Source organism: Cnephaeus nilssonii (assembly GCF_951640355.1).
Source record: "Cnephaeus nilssonii genome assembly, chromosome: 19".
In the NCBI taxonomy this organism is placed as follows: domain Eukaryota; kingdom Metazoa; phylum Chordata; class Mammalia; order Chiroptera; family Vespertilionidae; genus Cnephaeus; species Cnephaeus nilssonii.
Window position 1 is genome coordinate 30,665,063 of NC_137090.1, and position 21,854 is coordinate 30,686,916.

General features: G+C 37.9%; 1 protein-coding gene across 1 annotated transcript in view; it reads right to left on the reverse strand.

The window, feature by feature from the left end:
• The window catches only part of SUZ12 (SUZ12 polycomb repressive complex 2 subunit), a 41,893-nt gene extending 20,357 nt beyond the window's left edge, over positions 1 to 21,536 (reverse strand). Inside the window, exons 1-5 of the mRNA XM_079797921.1 lie at positions 21,030 to 21,536; positions 18,408 to 18,454; positions 18,257 to 18,321; positions 12,509 to 12,577; positions 1,968 to 2,017 (exon numbers count right to left, since the gene is read on the reverse strand). Of these exons, the coding sequence (XP_079654047.1) occupies positions 1,968 to 2,017; positions 12,509 to 12,577; positions 18,257 to 18,321; positions 18,408 to 18,454; positions 21,030 to 21,309 (511 nt within the window). The 5' untranslated portion in view covers positions 21,310 to 21,536. The remainder of the gene's footprint in view (positions 1 to 1,967; positions 2,018 to 12,508; positions 12,578 to 18,256; positions 18,322 to 18,407; positions 18,455 to 21,029) is intronic.
• Positions 21,537 to 21,854: the final 318 nt, after the last annotated feature.

A 21,854-nucleotide genomic window follows, 5' to 3' on the forward strand; every position in this document is an offset into this window, starting at 1 on the left:
CTGGTTTCTTAAAAATATTATTTCTGCCCTAACCGGTTTGGCTCAGTAGATAGAGCATCAGCCTGCGGACTGAAAGGTCTCAGGTTCGATTCCGGTCAAGGGCATGTACCTTGATTTCGGGCACATCCCCAGTGGGAGGTGTGCAGGAGGCAGCTGATCGATGTTCCTCTCTCATCGATGTTTCTAACTCTCTATCCCTCTCCCTTCCTCTCTGTAAAAAAAATCAATAAAATATATTTTTTAAAAATGTATTTCTTCCCTGGTCAGCATGGCTCAATGGTTGAGCTCTGACCCAGGAACCAAGAGATCACTGGTTTGATTCCCAGTCAGGGCACATGCCCAGGTTGCCGGCTCGATCTCCAGTTTCTCTATTGATGTTTCCTATCTCTCTATCCCTCTCCCTTCCTCTTTCTCTAAAAATCAATAAAAATATTTCTTAAAAAACCCAACAACCTATAACAATACTTGGAATAGACAAGAGAGGCAATATATCTGCTTCTTCCCAAATTCCACTAATTTGATTATAATGGGAAATTATTTTCTGGAAACAGAAGTATCAAAAGAGTTTACTTTCTCATTTACTTCAGTAACATCAAGGAAAAATAAAAGCTTCAAGTGAATTCAAGCAATTTTTGAACTTTACACACTTTGTCATACAGACATGAGAACAGTTTAATCAAACTACTTTTCAATTAATTTCAACTAATTAATTCAACTAAAATTAGTTCAACTAATATTAATTAACAAAATAATATTGATCAGTAAATATTATTCAATTACTATCAATTACTAACTTCAGTGATGGAGAATTTATATATGTTTTATGTAAGTCCCTGGGAACAAAGAGTTCACAAACCTACAAAATTCAAAAGATAAATTTCCAAAGTATTAGAGTCCATGTACTTTAAAAGTATCACAGAAAACCAAATAATGATTAGAAGTAAGGACTCTATAAGATTATAAATAGGTTAGGGCAGTGGTCGGCAAACCGCGGCTCTTGAGCCACATGCCTCAATGAGATTGAGGACGTTTTTAGCAAAGGCCAGCTTAGGAGTACCCTAATTAAGTTAATAACAATGTACCTACCTATATAGTTTAAGTTTAAAAAATTTGGCTCTCAAAAGAAATTTCAATCGTTGTACTGTTGATATTTGGCTCTGCTGACTAATGAGTTTGTCAACCACTGGATTAGGGGGGGAAAAAAACCACAAAAGTGCTACTTAAGTTACTCCTATACAAAAAATGGACCAGATCTAAAGCAAAACTAGAAAGAAGTTACACTAGCTGCCAATAGAGATATGAACAGAGCTCATAATGGTTATGTAAAAAAAGCTATCAAACTGTTCTAATATAATCATTTTGTTTATTTAACTATTTGGGGTTTTTTAGTAGGACAGCAATCTACTCCCTTTTTAAAAATATGTGTTTTTATTGATTTTGAGAGAGAGGAAGGGAAAGGGAGAGGGAGAAACATGGATGAGAGAGGAACATCATTGATCGGCTGCCTCCTGCATGGCCCCTACCAGGGAGTAATCCTGCAACCCAGGCATGTGCCCTGACTGGAAATTGAACTGACAACCTCTTGGCGCATGGGTTGACACTCAACTACTGAGTTACACCAGCTGGGCTTGTACTTTATTAAAATGTACTCTTAAACTCCACCCTAGTAGATCTGAGTCTTTGTAGGGCCCAGCTATATGGATTTTAAACAAAGTGCCAAGTTATTTTCAGAATGTGGCACATCTCTAAAATTTGAGAACCACTAACTTTTAAAGAGTTGCAAGTTACATCCTCCACATCATCACATAAAGCAATAATGAAAAGCACTGAAGAGGTCAACTAACAAGAAGTGTAACATTTATCAGACTCAACATCTTTTCCATTTTATAAATTTACACACATGAAGTAATTTTTTAATTCACAATGGTGTTTTGTTGTTAGAATGCCAATATGTTTAAAGTACATACCATTTTTGTGGAAGAAACCAGTAAAGGTAAGCTGCAGATGAGCTGACAAGCTAAAGGGAACAAACATTTATCATGTTAATGCTCTATAATAAAAATAGCCTAGACTTTAAATCATAACATTAAAATCAAAGCTACTTCAGGTAATTTATAAATATTTGATTTTCTTATTCTTAACTCGATTCAAGCCCATGACTCCATGTTTTCCATTAAGTATGACATCTGAAATATTGTCTACACATTAAAAAATAAATATCACACACAAAAATGAAAACACCAAAGGATTAAGGCAGATAAAAACAGACCACCAAATGAGAAGATAATTTACTGTGCTTTAGTGTTATACCTATAAAATAGGAACAAGTTTCCCTTCCCACCCCACAATTTTTTTTTATAAGGGTTGCTGAATCCATGCAAAGTGTCTGAATATTCCAAAGCTATGGGAATTCAACCTTCTAACAAATATAAAAAAACATCACTTTCTACTTCAATGGGGGGAGGGGTGTAATACACAATTACAAATGACTGTTTCAACATGTCATTTCCACTACTAGTTTTAGAAGCAATAGAAAAGGAAAAAGAAACAAATTATAAAGATCCTATTTGTTTTGAAAATATCTACTCACAATGAAAAACGATTAAGATGGGATAGAATTACAGAGACATCAACAGGCTTTTGTAGTATCTTTAAACCACAAAATAAAACGATCTATTTGTTGGTCAGAAGCCATTCCTAACTTTCCAGAACAGTTTCTGTAGTGAGATAAGACACCAGAGAGGGAGGGAGCTATAGAGAATAGATATTGGGGAAAGGGAAGCAGTACTGATCTCTTACTCAAGAAATTGACTAGGGCAGTGGTCGGCAAACCGCGGCTCGCAAGCCACCAAGCCACATGCAGCTCTTTGGCCCCTTGAGTGTTCTAAGGCCACTTCTTCAAAATAGACTTGCCCAGGCCAAAAACCGACTTCTGCGCATGGGCCACGAAGTTTCAATCGCACTGTACGTGCGGGCCCACACGTGGTATTTTGTGGAAGAGCCACACTCAAGGGGCCAGAGAGCCGCATGTGGCTCACGAGCCGCGGTTTGCCGACCACTGGACTAAGGTAATTGCCCTAGCTGGTTTGGCTCAGTGGATAGAGCATCAACCTGTGGACTGAAGAGTCCCGGGTTCAATTCTGTTCAAGGACAAGTAACCTCAGTGTGTGGAAGGCAACCAATCACATCAATATTTCTCTATTTCTCCCCCTCCCTTCCACTCTCTCTAAAAATCCATGGAAAAATATCCTCAGGTGAGGATTAACGAAAAAGAAAAAGAGCCCTAGCCAGTCTGGCTCAGTGTACAGAGCGTCGGCCTACAAACTGAAGGGTCCCCGGTTCGATTCCTGCCAAGGGCACATGCCTGAGGGCCTGCTGGAGGCAGCCTATCAATGATTCTCTCTCATCATTGATATTTCTCTCTCTCCCTTTACCTTTCTCTCTAAAATCAATAAAAATATTGTTTTAAAAGGAGCTGGAGGGGGTTAATGGGGGGAGAAAGGTGGACATATGTAATACTTTCAACAATAAAGATTTTAAATAAGTAAGAAATTTACTATGCCCTAGCTGGTTTGGCTCAGTGGATAGAGCATCTGCCTGTGGACTGAAGGGTCCTACGTTCGATTCCGGTCAAGAGCACATGCCCAAGTTGCAGGCTCAGTCCCCAGTAGGGGATGTGCAGGAGACAGCCAATTAATGATTCTCTCTCATCATTGATTTTCTATCTCTCTCCCTCTCCTTTCCTCTCTGAAATCAATAAAAAAATATTTTTTAAAAAGTCTCCCTTTATTAAAAGAAAAAATAAATTTACTAGTGTAATGAATGAAAGTAAATAGTAGTTAAAAGGCATAAGGATCCATAAACGGTATGGTGTTTTTTTTTTTGGGGGGGGGGGGTGTTTTAAAAAAGATGGTGATAATCTAGGCATTCTTATAAGCAGGGGGAAAGAGTTATACAGGGTGTCCCCAAAAAATATATACACGCTTTGAATAATTATAAAGGAAGTGTTCATGAATATACATTTCATTTTCAAAATACAGTAGAATCTACAGACATTGTGTATTCATTTTTTTGGCACACCCTGTATAAAGACACTGAGGTGAGATAATATTAAGGAGCATGTAATAATTGGAAATTACATAATTTCCACGTATTGGAATATACATTAGTCACAACCAGCCTATCCTATTCTTTGTTGCTTCATTTAAAAAACCTACATGCTAAAGCCAGGTTAATTTTGTTAAAAACACCATGTAATATTCCTTTCTCCAAATTTTCTAATGAGTCCTTAGCTGCCAAATCTTTTGTCTTACTGTTGTCTATAATATGGCTCCCATTTGTTTTATAGCCACTAAAGCCTTATATAGGAAAATAGGTTATAATGATAACATAAAGTAGGAAAATAGACTAGACTGATTAATTAGAGACAGAAAATTCAAGATTGAATTCTGGCTTTAGTTATTCGCTGTGATCCGATATCTGTAAAATGAGAAAATGACCTCTCAGGACTGAGTCTTGCATAAAACCAATCCCCAACCATCCCAGAGCTTTATAATCAGAGAGCTTAAATTTCCTTTATAAGCACTTCTATTTAGCATTTTTATCACTATTTTTTTCACACAGGTTCTCTTTCAACAATCATTTTATTTTATCGGCACCCCTAGAACCTAGCAGTGTCTTGATAAGTACTTCTATCAAGAGAGGCACTTGATAAATACTTTTTATAAGGATAATGATATCCTCTCAAGAGTAGCAAGATTTTTAAGGTCAGTGTAATTGCCATTACACTGTAGTACTTATAGTGTTATTTGCATTGTTTTTATAGGAAATGTGATTTTAACTTCCAATTTTAAAATGCCAGAAACATCTTGACCTACTCCAGAAAATATTTTAAATCAGTGTCACTCAAAATGTAGTCTGCAAACTGAGGTCTCATTGGGAAAACTTACCACTCCACAACAAGGCAAGAGATTAAGAACAAGACTTTAAAAACTTTAATAGAAATTTAATATTGCCATAATATACAAGCATGTGATTAGTGTATTTACAAAAGTATCCATCTACAAAAGATGAGAAAATAAAAACAAACAGAAAGGCCCTTCATTACAGAGGGTTTGAGACCATTTTAAATGGTACATTATGAGTTAAGTGAGATAGCAAGTACATTCAGCCATCATTTTAACATTGTTTCTTTCAGAAAATAAATTCCTCATTTCAATTAACCAACTTAAAAAATCACTCTGGGAATGTAATTTGCTATGCACATTTTCTCCTCCTCTTCTTCCTCCTAAAAGTAAACACTCTGATTTGTACCTACAATAAAAGTAACAATGAGGTCTAGTTGATCCCTTCCATAGGTGGTTTCATCAAAGGAAAAAGGCATTTTCTTCCCCTTCCTGATTTACCCTCTTCCCTCTCTGATGGCTACTGTATTTACATCTTAATTAAGCTAGATCAGAAAAAGGGAAGGAAAAGAAACATGTAGGATTAGTCAGGCATATTTGGTTTTAGACTGTACAGAGTCCAGGTGATCAGTAGTAAGATATCAGATAAGAATTTGGTTCATCTTTGTGATGTGTTTCCTATCATATCTCTTGAGGAAGCAAGTAACAAGGCAATGGGAAACTAGATGAGGAATTTGAAATTCTGAGATAAGATTCCGAGCACAAACATCTGAGCAAAGCAGTCTGTATAATGAGGTTAATTTAAATTCATAAAGAATTAACATTTTGGCCCTACCCAGTTTGGCTTGGTGGATAGAGCACCAGCCTGCGGACTGAAGGGTCCCGGGTTCAATTCTGGTCAGGGGCACATGCCCGGGTTGCAGGCTCGATCCCCAGTGGGGGTCGTGCAGGAGGCAGCCTATCGACGATTCTCTCTCATCATTCATGTTTCTATCTCTCTCTCCCTCTTCCTTCCTCGCTGAAATCAATAAAAATATATTTAAAAAAAAAAAAGAATTAACATTTTGAAATGAGATTCATATAGAAAACTCAAATTTTAAGAATTAGCCAAACACCACAGAAGAACCAAAATTTTCATGCTGGAGAGAGACCAAGATTAGTGCCTCTAGTTTGGTACACATTAATCTGATAGTGGCAAGTATAAGGTTTCATTTCTAGGGCCAAAATTTTACTACCTCATAACAGGACAAGTTTCATGATAAACTATTTGGCACCTACTTTGTTAGATGTTAGTTACCTAACTTTTCTTATACATTTAATGCTATCTATAATAATAAAAGTGTAGTATGCTAATTAAACCAGACGTCCTTCCGGACGACCTTCTAAACGAAGACGGGGCTTCGAGGGAAGCCTGGGTCCCGGGTGCCAGAGGAAGCCAGTGCTGGCAGCCGGGGGAAAGAAGGCCTACTCTTGCACGAATTTCGTGCATCGGGCCTCTAGTAATGTATAAAACTGAGAAACTGATGACTGCTCCAAGCCCATTATTTTGGAATCTGGTTTCTTTTGAAGTTCAGACACAAGAATGGGAGCCCTTTGTAGTGAGAGAAGATAAAGTTGAATGGAGAGAATCCATTAATATAAATCAATCACCTTCTAGAAATACTATGGACAAACATACTAGTAGGGGAATTATTGTCAACACCCATATTTTACAAAGGAACATTTTTTTTTTAAAGGAATGTTTTTAAAATTTGTACTTAACCACTTAAATTTTAAGAATCAGATATGCTCGGCAGTGATTGATATGGCACCTTCAGAAATAGGTATGTAAAAAGAAATTTATGGCCCAGGTTCTGAAAAAGAAACAACTAAAACTCAAATATGAAGAGACGATAATTTGAAAACAACTTCAAAATGTACACTCAAGGCAGCCAAATTATCAAAACAAAGAAGGAAATCATCAGATCTTATTAATGATGGAAAAGACATAGTCAACTCAAGGAGCAGCCTTAATCTCTAAAAGAGAAGGGTAGAGAAGTACCATTAATGTGATATATCTATTTAAAATAATTTATGGCTTTCTTAGGATGAAGACCAACATCCTTAAATAGCCTACAAGGATCTGCATTATCTGGCCAAGGCCATCTGCTTTAGCCTCATTTAATGCCACTCTCCCTGTCAGCTACTCTGGCCTCAAATGACATATGTATAATATTTCCTTTATCTAGAATCAGCTATCTGCTCATCCTCTTGCCCTACTTAGTCCTATATTATCTTTCAAATCTCAGTTCATTTTTTCAGAAAAGCCCTCCCTGACCATCACTATTCCCAAAGCCAATGTCTTAAACAAGAGCTGGTTCTCTTGCTTTACACACTCATAGCTTCCCTACAGTTTTCTTTCCCGGCACTTATTTATATTTATTATATGATTATGTCTTTTTCCCCCTAAATGCCAATGATCTTCATAAAGGCTGGGTCTTCATCTTTTTTGCTCACCATTATATCCCCTAGGACAGTGGTCGGCAAACTCATTAGTCAACACAGCCAAATATCAACAGTACAACGATTGAAATTTCTCTCGAGAGCCAAATTTTTTAAACTTAAACTTCTTCTAATGCCACTTCTTCAAAACAGACTCGCCCAGGCCGTGGTATTTTGTGGAAGAGCCACACTCAAGGGGCCAAAGAGCCGCATGTGGCTCGCGAGCCGCAGTTTGCCGACCACGGCCCTAGGAGATAGTATATATAGTGTTTGGGAAGTGGTACACTAAGTAAATGGGAATCCCAGAAAAAAATAGATCCAGGCCTTGTAATAGAACAAAAAGATGCTTACAAAAGGAAGATTTATAATTCTAAAGCTTAGGCTGTAATAACAACTATAGAAAGTGATGAAAGACATTTACCTTATTAACTTACTAAAACCAGAGGTTGGAAAATATCCCTAGTAAAAGTTGTAGTTCAGATATCTTTTGAGGGGACTTCTCTAGCTACTAACAGTGGACCAGGAATGAAAGATGATTAAGGAGAAGAAAGAGAAGACATCCTGCTTCTCATCTCGCCCAAGGAAATACTTTTGGAAGCAACTCCAATTTGGAAATCTTTTCATGCTGACCTTTCAGCTAGTGGAGATGCACTTATAAGTCAGGAGTTATAGTAATTCCAAAATTGGTAGGATTAATAACACAGGAGACCACTGGGAATACTGCTAGGATAGAAAACTATAGAAATACCAGAGATTTATTCCAATAAGCCATAGTGCTTGGTCAAAACCCAAAGTAAATAAAAAGCCCACAATAAACTTAAGTGCCAGAACAAGAGCTGGAGAGGACAGGATATAAGACATTCTAAAAAGAAAATAAAGATATTTTAAATATAATCACACCAAAAAAAGCAAGAGGAAACATCAGTATAAACTTGGGAGACTGAGGCGAGACAACCATAAATTTCTAAGATTTGCTCATTGCCATGGAATTTTCAGAAGCCATTTAGCAAGAAAAGAAGCAATATTCATCAAGGGTAGGCTTTGAAACTGAGTTTTAAAGTTACAGATGACAATTCTGGTCTATTGTCATGAATTGACCAACACCTTAAGTAAAAACCATGAAATACCCATATTTTTCTTTTTTAATATTTTTTCCATTGATTTTAGAAAGTGAAAGGGTGGGGGAAAGGAAGAGAGGGGAAACATCAATGTGAGAGAGCCACATCAATTGTTGCTTCTTGCACACACCCCAACTGGGGCAGGGAACCTGCAACCAAGGTATGTGCCCTTGACCAGAATCAAACCCACAACACTTCGGTTCAAGGGTTGATGCTCTAACCACTGACCAACACTGGCCAGGGCAATGTTTTTCTTTTTTCTATCAGCCCATTCCTCTAATATAGGAGTGGGGAATGTCTGGCCCGCAGGCCATAAAGCCCGCAAAAACAGTTGGTCTGGTCCTGCCAAGGCATTAGGAGTAAGTAAATTAAATGTTTGACCAAATATAGCAGGCTAATTTTTAAGTTGATAATTTTGTATGGCCCAAGAATGATGTTATAAATATCCAAATGGCCCTTGGCAGAAAAAAAGTTCCTCACCCCTGCCCTAGTAAATTTCTGCAATTATCTGTGACTAGTAAGACAACTATTTATCTAGAGTAGAAACTACATAAAAAATCCTGGAACACCAACTTCATTTTGCACGGATAATGCTGGGAATTTGGTTTGGTTTATAAGTCACTATAAATGTCATAAATAGGCCAGGCATTTGATTATTCTAACTTTTGGGCTGTAGTACTATATTATTTTTGTATATCTTGATATTTCTCTGGAACTTAGGAGCTTTTTGGATTATCCTGATATTCCCCTAGAACTCAGGAGCATGAAATACATTGGGTTTGGGAGTGGAGCTATTACAACTTTGGAAGTGGTGAAAGAACGTGAAGTTACAGTAGAAAACTCCCAGATTACAGCTGTTGAACAAATCCAGGATGCAATTAAACTGAACAAGATTTCTACATCTGAAATCGTACAGAATAAAAATACAGATGGAAGAGAATGTATATGATTTAAGATTTTAACTACTAGTAATTAATGTCATGGAACAAAAAGATTTATTTTGTTCTCTTGTAAGAGAATTTGATCAACGATTTTACAAGGCAAGTTTTACAGTGCTGGCATCATATATTGGTGTGTAAGAAACATTTTACAATCCTGTGTGAGAAATTTAGTAAACAATAGGATTATACCTAATTTGAGATGAGAAATATATTGAAGTCATTTAACAATACTATAAGGTTTTGGAGGTAAACTTAAAATGAAAGAATTTCCCAATTCTTTTTAGTGACTCCAGGAGCACCACTGAGACATTTTGGGGACAGGGGTTGAAACAGCTAGCACAGTGGTCAGCAAACTCATTAGTCAACAGAGCCAAATATCAACAGTACAACGATTGAAATTTCTTTTGAGAGCCAAATTTTTTAAACTTAAACTTCTTCTAACACCACTTCTTCAAAATAGACTCGCCCAGGCTGTGGTATTTTGTGGAAGAGCCACACTCAAGGGGCCAAAGAGCCGCTTGTGGCTCGCAAGCCGCAGTTTGCCGACCACGGAGTTAGCACGTTAACTCAATACTTCCCCTTGGCCTAAATTGCTTTGCTGCGTATTAAGCATCATCAGCTCCAACAGAGTTAGGTTTTAAAAAATAAAATATTGCCCGGCCGGTGTGGGTCAATGGTTGAGCATCAACCCATGAACCAAGAGGTCATGATTCAATTCCTGGTCAGGGCACATGTCTGGGATGCAGGCTCAATCCCCGGTGGTGGGTATGCAGGAGGCAGCCCCTTCCTCTCTCTGAAACCAATTTTAAAAAAAAGAAAATCTTGGGGGTTGAAATATCCAACTCAATGGTCCCAGCTGGATCTTAAAGATTGAAAAAGTTGTTTTTCAAAATAACAAGCAGGAATTCTATGCAAATCTCTGATGTTGCTATGAGCTGGTTAACAATACCCATTACAGTACTTGTCTAATTACTGAACCCACTGGGTCAAAAAGAACAAAATTACTGTGATTATTCAAAGAGAATTAACCAGCATGTTCTATCTCCCTCACAAGAATCCCTACTCCCTCTAAGGCAAGCTCTGTAATATTTATCTAAGACAATGTCACAAAGAGATAGTAGTAGGGTTCAGCAGTGATGAAGGTAGAAGTTTGAAAGGGAAAGAAGAAGAAAAGGGTTAAATGTTCTTCTTGGTTCATTCTTCCTTCTCACATGAACCCTGAAAGACCTGAAGGGCAAACTATTAAGGTGTTCAGTAGAAAAGTATCAGGGAGGTCAGAACACAGTTTACACTTTAAGTAAAAAAGGCCTTGAGGATCCCAAGAGCTTTGTCCAGGGAAAATGACCAGAAAAGAATCTGGAATAAAAATGCAAGCAAAGAATAGAGTGTACATGCACTGGGAATATTCCTGCATTGAAAGGTGCTTCATGGGCAGGAATAGATTAAGTAAAGATCAGTGATTTCAGCTTCTAGAACAGACCATCAAAGCTTATTTACAAGTCAAGATTGCCTAGATATGGAAATAGAAATTTCACTTTGGTCTTACAAGATTGCAGGATATAAAACTAAAAATGTGATTTTATAATTCAAGTAATAAAATATTCTAATTCAAAAGCCAAACTTTAAATATAAGCATTTGCAAAAATGACATCTTACACCAGTCACCAAAATAAGAAACCGTACATGAAGCATCATTAAATCAGTGCATAGCCTCTAGAAATTGGTAAGATATGATTTAAACTTCAAAAGAAAAAAGAGCCCTAGCCGATTTGGCTCAGAGAACAGAGCGTTGGCCTGTGGACTGAAGGGTCCCGGGTTCGATTCAGGTCAAGGGCACATGCCCAGGTTGCGGGCTTGATCCCCAATTGGGGGTGTGCAGGAGGCAGCCAATCAATGATTCTCTCTCATCATTGATGTTTCTATCTCTCTTTCCCTCTCCCTTCCTCTCTGAAATCAATAATATATCTAAAAGAAAAAGAAAAATCCACTGTGGCAATTTTTTCAACTCTATTTTTTTAAAAAACCTGTTATTTTTAGTTTTGCATTCTCCCTAAAATGAGTCAATGAATGAATACCACCTAAGTTCTTGTTTCTCTTTAAAATAGTATTTAACTTCCTTTAGTTTACATAACAAAAAATAAATAGAATAATACCGCCTAGGAATGGAAACATACTGTCTATTAGGACAGCTATTAGGACATTTAGGGAATTAGTTCTGGGTGTCACATCTGAAAACATACAATAAGTAGATTCTGCCCAAATTGTCAAATTTATTAAACTACCAGTGATAAACATATTCAAATACAAAATGAAGTTAGGAATATTTTGCCTGAATGATGTAAATAAGGGGAAAGAGCCGAAACCGGTTTGGCTCAGTGGATAGAGCGTCAGCCTGCGGACTGAAAGGTCCCGGGTTCGATTCCGGTCAAGGGCACGTACCTTGGTTGTGGGCACATCCCCAGAAGGGGGCGTGCAGGAGGCAGCTGATCGATGTTTCTCTCTCATCAATGTTTCTAACTCTCTATCTCTCTCCCTTCCTCTCTGTAAAAAATCAATAAAATATATTTTAAAATAAATAAATAAATAAATAAATAAGGGGAAAGACAAAATGGAAAAAAAAAGAGCCTCTCTCAGATTTGAAGATGATACTTAGAAGAAATATGCTGTTGTGAGGCACCTGGCACAGCACCTAACATATAGTGAAGTACACCGTAAATATGAGTCTCTATCCCTCCTTATATGAATTATAACATTAACACCAACTGCAGAAGTTACAGAAATTTGGATTCAAAATCTAAGAAACTGGAAATAGAGATAATTGATAATGAACACAGCTGCCTTAGAAAACATTGAGTTCTCAGCACTGGAGGTATTCAAAATGAGGCTTAAGGATTCTCTGCCAGGGATGGTATAGAGGAAGTAATTCCTGATTTGTGTAAGAGTTTGGACCAAGTGACCTCTAAGGTTCCTTCTAACTCCTTATAATATTGAGGTAATCACTAGGGAAAAGATCACTATCATTTTCCTCTTTCCTCAAGTATGTCACTTAAGTAGGTTATCTTACCTATGAGATTCTTGCTCTCCTTTCATTTTCTCTACTTTTGATAACATATCATCAACTTTAAATGTTTTCCTGGAAGAAACAGATAAACAAAATAATCACTTCTCAACTGGGAAAAACAAACAGATTACACTTTATTGTCACTATAATAGGCAAGTTGGAAATCTGATTTTTTATTATTTTTAATAAGGTAAATTATGATTAGCCATAACAATGCATACTACTGAGACAGTTTATGTTATAACATAGCAGACAAGCCTTCAAGTCCCATTTCAAATGCTAATTTTTCCATGAAACCTTTTGTAATTATTCCCAAATCTTAATTGGGGTTATTTCTCCTTACCTATGGCACATAGGGTTATAATTATTTTAACACTTAAGTTTCCTAAATGTGAAATTTGTATAAATATTTTATTTCTCCTGCTATATTATAAGCTCCTGGTGGACAGAGATTGCTTTTTTTCAAGCAAAGTCATATAATGTTTGGCATAGTGCCTTATACGTGGTAGATATTCAAGCATCTGTTGGACTGAGCCAAACAAATGCAAATTATGTATACTTTGAAAACATTCATCCTTTTATTAAGTAACCTGACAAATATGTGCTAGCACTATCACATAAAAATGAATATTCTATAAAAAATATATAAAGTTAACATCTTCAAAGATTATTAGCAATGACTAACATTATAGAATATCATATTAAAGAGATGGTTGTCATCATCATGAAAAAATTTTAAAGTTTAAGGGACATACCCATCAAATCATAAAAATATTACTAGCTTTTAACTAGACAAGTTTAAGAGAGTAATTTTTCCACAAACTAGGAACTTAAATTAAGAATTTAAGAATGCAATTTAAGAATGGATTCTAAAACAATCCTCATCTTAAGCTGGTTTTCTATAAATGTTCTAGAAATAGAGGCTAAAATTCTAGATCCATATATAACATGTTAATTGGAACAAATATTCATCATCATACTCATACACTCTCTTCAAATTTAGGACTTGAAAAGTTTAATGTATTCTGCATTAATTACTTTGTAAAGCTTGAATTCTGATACTAGAAACTACTAATACCCTCATTCCTCAAAATCAGCTATTATACATAACTGCTATAATAAAAATTATCAGTAGAGAAATATTAATGTAAATGTGTTGCAGTAAAATACTGATAGGAAGAACAGAATTGATAGAATGTATAGTTCAGGTGAATAGCCTCCATTAACAAAAGACCTTTTTTTAAAAAAAAGCTTCTCTCTTTACCTTTAGAGTTACTGAAAACTTCATTAATAAAGTTTCATCCAATAGAGTATAGTAAGAAGTACTTTATGAAGGAGGGCAATACATTTTCAATCTCCACAGATAACAGAGAAGAAAGAAGAAAAACGTAAGATTCCTCTAGGCTAGTCACAAATACTGAGCCCTAGCTAATAATCAACAAATACTGAGCCCTAGCTCGTTTGGCTCAGTGGATAGGGCATCAACCTGCTGTCTAAAGGGTCCCGGCTTCGATTCCGGCCAAGGGCACATGCCCGGGTTACGAGCTCGATCCCCAGTAGGGGGCGATCAACAATTCCCTCTCATCATTTATGTTTCTATCTCTCTCCCTCTCCCTTCCTCTCTGAAATCAATAAAAATATATATATATATAAATAAACAAATAAATAATGAAACAAACAAATACTGAAATGTACTATTGAGGAGGGTTGCAAAACTACTAAAAGTTTTTTTAACAATAGTGTTAATGTAATGATTAAGATGAAATTCTGTCTGTTGGAAAAAAAAGACTAAATCACAAGGTTCATCTCTTCCAAAATTATGGCGTTCTGCAAAGGAGAACTGATTATTAACAACCATTTGAAACAGGTAAGATCATAAAGACAACCCATTCATCCTTGAGGGAAAAAAAACCACATAAGCAACTATATAAAAGCAGCCCCAACACCCAGGCAACAAGTATTTCTGTTCTTTAGAAAGGTACCACTACTTAGGTCAGATATAAAAGGGGAAATAGTTATCAAAAAGTCATCCAAGGAAAGTATTTTTAAATTCAAGAAATTTTAGGAAATCTTCTTGGGAGGATTAAAAAACAGCTAACATAAAACTGTAAAAGGATTCAATAAAAGATGTCCTTCTCCTCACCAGTATTCCACGTTGTCAGTGTAGTGTTAGCCTATAGAGTTTGAATGTATCTATGAAGTGAAAAGTACAAGGCTAGTTCCAAAAGCATTTTGAGCAAAGGGGTAATACTAAAAGCAATTTAATAAAAGGAATTCCAAAAACCCCAGTTTAAACGAAGACCACAATTACTGTGCTAAATAAATACCATCCTCACACCAACTACTTTGGACAGGACAGCATTCATTTAAAGATATAAGTTGTAGTGTAATTTGTTAAAAATCAGTCTTAATGCTCTGGCCAGTTTGGCTCAGCGGTTAATGAGCATCCAACCAAGGACCAATGGGTTGCAAGTTCGATTCCTGGTAAAAGGCATGAACCTCAGTTGCAGGCTGAATCTGCCCAGGTTGGGGTGTGAACGAGAAGCAACCAATCAATGTATCTCTCGCACATTGATGTTTTTCTCTCTCCTTTCCTTCCTCCCCCCTACTCTCTCTTGGGGGGGAAAAAAAATGGAGAAAATATCCTGGGGTGATTAAAAAAATAAAAATTTGAAAAAATGAGTCTTAATATCTTAGATAGGCCAGGGATATAACAAAAGAATTAAGTGATTCCTAATGCATTTTTTTTGTATGGAAATAACTAAGTGGAATTTATGTTTCTTGGCTGGCAAACTGCTTCAAAACTTCCCCAAAAGGTAATGTTTTACCTATAGGGCAATAAATTAAGGGCAAGTTTAAAAAATTGCCTCCACCCATTAGCAGATAACAGGAACATATCCCACGAGACAATCAAATAGTCTAACAAACATGACAAGAAAATTATGAAGTTAGGTTTTAAATAAATATATTTTTATCCATTTATGGATTAATTCTAATTTATTTTGAAAATACTTAATCACTTTTAAATATAAATTAGGCAACATCCTAGATGATAATCCAGCCAACCTTCCATATTAAAAATACTACAGGAAAGCCTAGCCAATGTGGCTCAGAGGTTGAGTGTCGTTTGATTTCCTAATCAGGGTACATGCCGGGGTTGGGGGCTCAATCCCCAGTGGGGGATATGCAGGAGGCAGCTGATCAATGATTCTCTCTCATCACTGATGTTTCTATCTCTCTCCCCCTCTCCCTTCCTTTTATGAAATAAAAATATATTTTTTAAAATACAGGGAAAAATTAACCACTATTTAATCAATCCAGCCTACTATCTGTTTTTACAGATAAACATTTGCAATTGATTTGATGAGAGAACATTAATTCTAAACCCCAATTTTGCTGTTATCTCTCCCCACCCCACAAAAATAAGAGTCCCATACTGCCCACCAGTAGGCCTATATTTCAAAACACTATACTCAACCCAAAGTATTTTAAATTTCATCAATTAAAAAATCTGTACACATTTGTTTTCTCTCTTTTTGTGTAAGTATTGCATCCTACTGAACATCCTCAATTCTGTATCATAGACCACAAAGCCTAAAGTATTTACTGTCTGGGTCCTTTACAGAAAAAGTTTGTTGAACTCAGGCATAGAAATAATGAAGTTGACAGGTAAAGAGCAGACAGATTTAATTCTGTTGCCTAATCCACCACCCTCTTCCTAAGTATTTAAGTAAGTTTCACCTATTAAATGCAATGCTCTCTCTATATATATTCAGAAACATTACCAGAAGACAAATAGTTTTAACATTTCAATCCTTCAAATTCACCTAGGTCAGTGGTCGGCAAACTCATTAGTCAACAGAGCCAAATATCAACAGTACAACGATTGAAATTTCTTTTGAGAGCCAAATTTTTTAAACTTAAACTTCTTCTAACGCCACTTCTTCAAATAGACTCGCCCAGGTTGTGATATTTTGTGGAAGAGCCACACTAAAGGGGTCAAAGAGTCACATGTGGCTCGCGAGCCGCAGTTTGCCGACCACGGACCTAGGTATATATACAAAGCTAAAGTATGTCTTGCCCTAACTGGTTTGGCTCAGTGGATAGAGCATCAGCCTTCGGACTAAAGGGTCCCAGGTTCAATCCCGGTCAAGGGCATGTACCTTGGTTGTGGGCATATCCCCAGTGGGGGGTGTGCAGGAGGCAGCTGATCGATGTTTCTCTCTCATTGATGTTTCTAACTCTCTATCCCTCTCCCTTCCTCTCTGTAAAAAATCAATAAAATATATTTTAAAAAATAAAAAATAAAAAAAATAAAGTATGTCTTGCTATAAGGACTTAGGTTATAGATGGAAAACATGATGGTTGGCCTGATCAGCATGGCTCAGTGGTTAATCGTCAACCTATGAACCAGGAGGTCATGGTTCGATTCCCAGTCAGGCCATATGCCCCGGTTGCGGGGTGTGCAGGAGGCAGCTGATCAGTGATTCTTTCTCATCATTGATGTTTCTTTCTCTCTCTCCCTCTCCGAAATCAATAAAAATATATTTAACAAAACAAAACAAAACAAAACACACCATGATGCTTACTTAATAACCAGCAGAAGTCTCCAAAGGAAACCTAAAAGGAGTTTACTTTAAAAGTCTATTGAGATAGCTTAATTGTTTTACCAAGTCAAGATGACAACACCAAATGCTTAGTAAAAACGTTATTTCACTTGATATGCTCAATAAATAACCCTGCATGTAGGACAAGAAACTAGCATTCAATTACATATGGTTAATATTAAATATTACAGCCTGGCCGGTGTGGCTCAGTGGTTGAACATTGACCTATGAACCAGGAGATTGCAGTTCCGATTCCTGGTCGGGGCACATGCCCAGGTTGTGGGCTAGATCCCCAGTGTGGGACCTGCAGGAGGCAGCTGACAAATGATTCTCTCTCATCACTGATGTTGGTATCACTCTCTCCCTCTCCCTTCCTCTCTGAAATCAATTTAAAAAAAATCTTTAAAAAAATTTAATATTACAAAGCAAATATAAGCTCTGATACTTCTAGACTCCACTTTAAGACTAAATGATTAAGATTTATTTTTTTTAAGGACACTGATCCCACTGACATCAAAAGTATTTCCTGGCCCTGGCTGGGTAGCTCAATTGATTAGAGAGCATCGTCCCAATAATGTCAAGGTTGCAGGTTCGATCCCCAGTCAGGGCACATACAAAAATCAATCAATGAATGAATAACTAAGAGGATGTTTCTTAATCTCTCTCTCCCTTTTTCTCTCTAATCAATGAATAATAAAAAGTATTTCCACTTTAGTAAGACCACCACCAAAGATATAAAATGACACTTTTTAAACTTATCAATATAGAAGCAAATTCTTTAATAATGCTAGAACATATAAGAAATATTTAAAAATTAACGGTTAAGTTTAGGTATCAAAGATAGCTACCCTGAGCCCTCTGGTTAATATTTAAATTCTCAACTTCTATCAAACTTGAAAATAATTAGAAGCAAAGAGTGAAAATATAAGTCAGTAAAATCATTTCATTCACTTCACTACTAAATCATTTCTATTAGGAAAAAAATGGTAATAAACTGGAATTTACAAAAATGATCACTTTGCAAACAATTCAACCTGCCACTCTTTTACCTAAGTTTCATATTTAATCTTTAATTAGAAATAGTACTTTAAAACAAAACTTTAACATGGTTTGGTTAACTTGAAATAAGACTCATAAAATGTACCTTTTGATGTTTGTTCGGGAGTTTCGATGAGACATGTAAGTAAGAGTTCTGTGCAAAAATATTGGCTATAAAAAAAGTTTTAAAAATATTAAAATTAAATAGGTGAAATTCTAAGAAAAAATAATATTGATGAATTTTATTGATAACTTACCGCTATAAGATTTCGAGTTCGAAGAAATCTATAGATCTGCGTTGGTTCTGGGTAACAAAAAACAAAACCCAAACATTATCTAAATTTACTTATTACTCAAGTTGTTAAGAAAATACCAATCCAGCTCATGTAATCAGTATAAACTAGTCACCTGTTATGAAAGTCATATACTAAATATTTACATCAAGAATACTATATTAGTATGCACCGTAGCTCAAAAGACAGTGGATCTATGGTATACATTCACAAAATTCATCTACATTTATTTGAAATTTAAGATGCTCCACAGTCTTGTTCTTAAGCCTTGCATTTCTAATGTAGGTACTTATTATTTTTTAAAATTTATTGATTTCAGAGAGGAAGGGAGAGGGAAAGATAGAAATGTCAATGATGAGAGAGAATCATTGATCTGCTGCCTCCTGCATGTCCCCCACTGAGGATAGAACCCATAACCCAGGCATATGCGTTGCCCAGGAATCAAACAGTGACCTCCTGGTTCATAGGTGGACGTTCAACCACTGAGCCACGGCAGCCAGGCTAAGGTAAGTACTTTTGAAACTAATCTGTATGCAGAATTGAAAAGTAGTTACATTAATTTAATTTAGCTAATTTAAACTATAAACCATCTTCCCCCCAAAAGTAGCTGAAATAAGATAGTTGGATTTAGCAAAAGAACCACTTATTGATGCCAAATAAAAATGAAGTTTCCACTTTTTGATCAGTCTTTTAAAAAATTTATAGTCAGCCAAAACAGAATAAAACTGTTTCCTATATGTCCTAATAAGATATCATGGAAGTCAATAACATTAAAAGAAATCTGAAAAGCAAACTGTAAATTTTTCAATGAATATTTCTTTATAGTTCATTTTTATCTATTTTGCTCAATGTAAATATTATCTCAACATATAAATACTACCTCAACACAAATTTTTAAAGTAATTGACAGATTCCCAAAAGCTTTTTAATGCTGAGTTTAATTAAAATTTAATTTGTTATAAGGACTTAGGTTATAGATAGAAAATATTTTATATACAACACCATAATGTCAGTTACATTATTGATCTATTAGTATTGTTCCTTTAAATAAAGCAGTATCAAAATGGACTAAATGACTATATTATTAAATACATCAAAGCATTTAAACTTATCTGAAATGAAGGTCAATATTAGAGAAGAATCAAGTTGTTTTGTGGCTAAATCTAGTTCTTAATGACAGTTCACTTCTCCATGGTAGACACAACAGATAACAAAATAGCTAACCCTTTCTTGGAGAATTATCTTCTCAACATTTAGAAATAATTGTTCAAATATCCACTGAATCGTTAGTTTGGTTTTGTTCTAAATAAACTAAAAGATTATATTTTAGAAGGGGTACAAATGGGTATGTTTATTGTCATTACTGAGATTCAGTTCTCCACCGTATTTCCAATTTAAATCCTCTCCAGCTTTTGAAATTAATCAAAAATAAAAATAATGTGACTCTCCCTTAAGGTTCAATATAGGTCTCAATAAAGGCTGATATTCCTTGTATTAAATTCCAATTAGAATTTCATGAAGCACTAACGAGAGAATGAAAGAAAGGTATTACACAATGTACTATGTCTTTCCAAGTACAGCTGATACCATGCCCTGAACATATGCCACGGAAAAATTGTAAATAAAGACCTTCACCGGTAGCGCGGGGTTTATTCAAGTTTTGTACGACAGTGCTAAAGATCATCCAAAACTATAGCACTCACACAAAAGCAAAATGGAAACCAATCTCAGGACAGCTGTAAATATTTACAGTTGTGTGTTTCTTTTTAATAAATTCTATTGTTTGTCCCCCTTCCCAAATCAGGTCGTAGTTTTGCCCTCGAAACAGACCCTAAAGCAGAAACTGACATAAGAAAATGTTCCGGCAAGAAGACAAGTACCACGGGCAGACTTCCGAGATCGTCTCAAGGTGAGTGAAATGCTTCAACCCTCCCGGTCTCAGTTTGTGTATCCATGAAATGGGCGGGCAGATGTGGAAGGCTTCAAGCATCAAAAGGTGCCATGTTAATAATATGCACACCAAGTTGGTGCGTCGGTATATTTTTTTTCCCCCTTTTTCTTTTTTTCTAGGTGGTGGCGGTCGGTTGGGATGGGATGGTGGTGGTGGGGGGGGGTGCGTCGGCATTTCAGACTAATGGCAATTCTGTCGATTTCACAGACTTAATTTGCTCCCCAAAACCTCCCACCGAAACCCTTGTACTTCTAGAGTACGAAAGGCACGGAAAGATCAAGAACTAGTCTTGGGATCTGACTGCCGATCGAGACCGTCCAGACCTGCAGCCCAACGGCAACCTCAACCGAAAGAAGCCAGCTCCCAACGCGAGGCCCCACCGCCGACCCTCCTGTGTAAAATCTTCGGGGAGTCCAGACCCTCACCTGGACTTCCCATTCCACTTTCCCCAAAGACCCTAGACTTGGAGCCGTAAGCCCTGAGGGGGGGGGGGGACAGCTCCCTCCACCATTCCTCCCTCCACTCCCAAATCAAGTCGACTCCCGGCGAGGAAGGGGGGCCCAGCCCGAGTGTCCCGACCCCCCGAATGCCGGAAGAGTGGGTATTTCTGCCCTCAAAGGCTCAAACGCACTCACTCTCAAAGGCCTGGAGGAAAAGCTCGTGGTCAGCCTGGACGTGCTCCATTTTCGGCTTCTTCACCGGTAACACGGCAGCCCCCGCCGCTGCCGCCGCCGCCGCCGCGGAGGAGGAGGAGGCCGAGTAACTGCCGCCGCCTCCACAGCCCCCGCCGCTGGATTTGCCGCCCGAAGCCGTCGCCGCCGCCACCGCCGCCGAAGCCCCGAAGCCGCCTCCCCCGGACCCTGCGCTGGGCCCCGAGCCGCCCCCTCCCCCACCGCCGTGCTTCTGAGGCGCCATCGCGGTTCCTGCCTCCTCCCCCGCCAGCTACCCGCCGGGCGGCCCCGGAGAGTAAGCGCCGGCTATACCAACCGCTCGTCCCAGCAGGCTCCGGCGGACCGAGGGGGGAAGGAGGAGAGAGGGGAGGAGAGGGGAAGGGAAGGGAGGAGGAGAGGAGGGAAGGAGGGAGGAAAAAAAAAGTGTCTCCTCCTGAGAGCCCCGCTCCGTTCCCGAAGCCGCTCACCCTAGCCCGGCCTGGCTCCGCCCACTTCCCCCGCCCGGCGTCCTGATTGGCCGGCGGGAGCGCGCGCCGCCCGGCCGCCCAGCCCGTTGGCCCGCGGATTCCCCCGTCAGTCACGCGGAGGCTCTTCTCGCGGAGGCGCGGCTTGGTTGGCCCGTGCGCGCTGCCGACCGCGGGCCCGGCCGCCTCTTTGAACTGAATTCGCGGGAAAATTAGGGGTCGGAGCGGCCTTCCTGCTGGCCCCGGTGCATTGTGGGGAGAGAGAGAGACCCAGCGAGCGGCTTAGAGAGCGGTTTCTCGCCTTCAGAGCGTCGTCAGTCGCTGT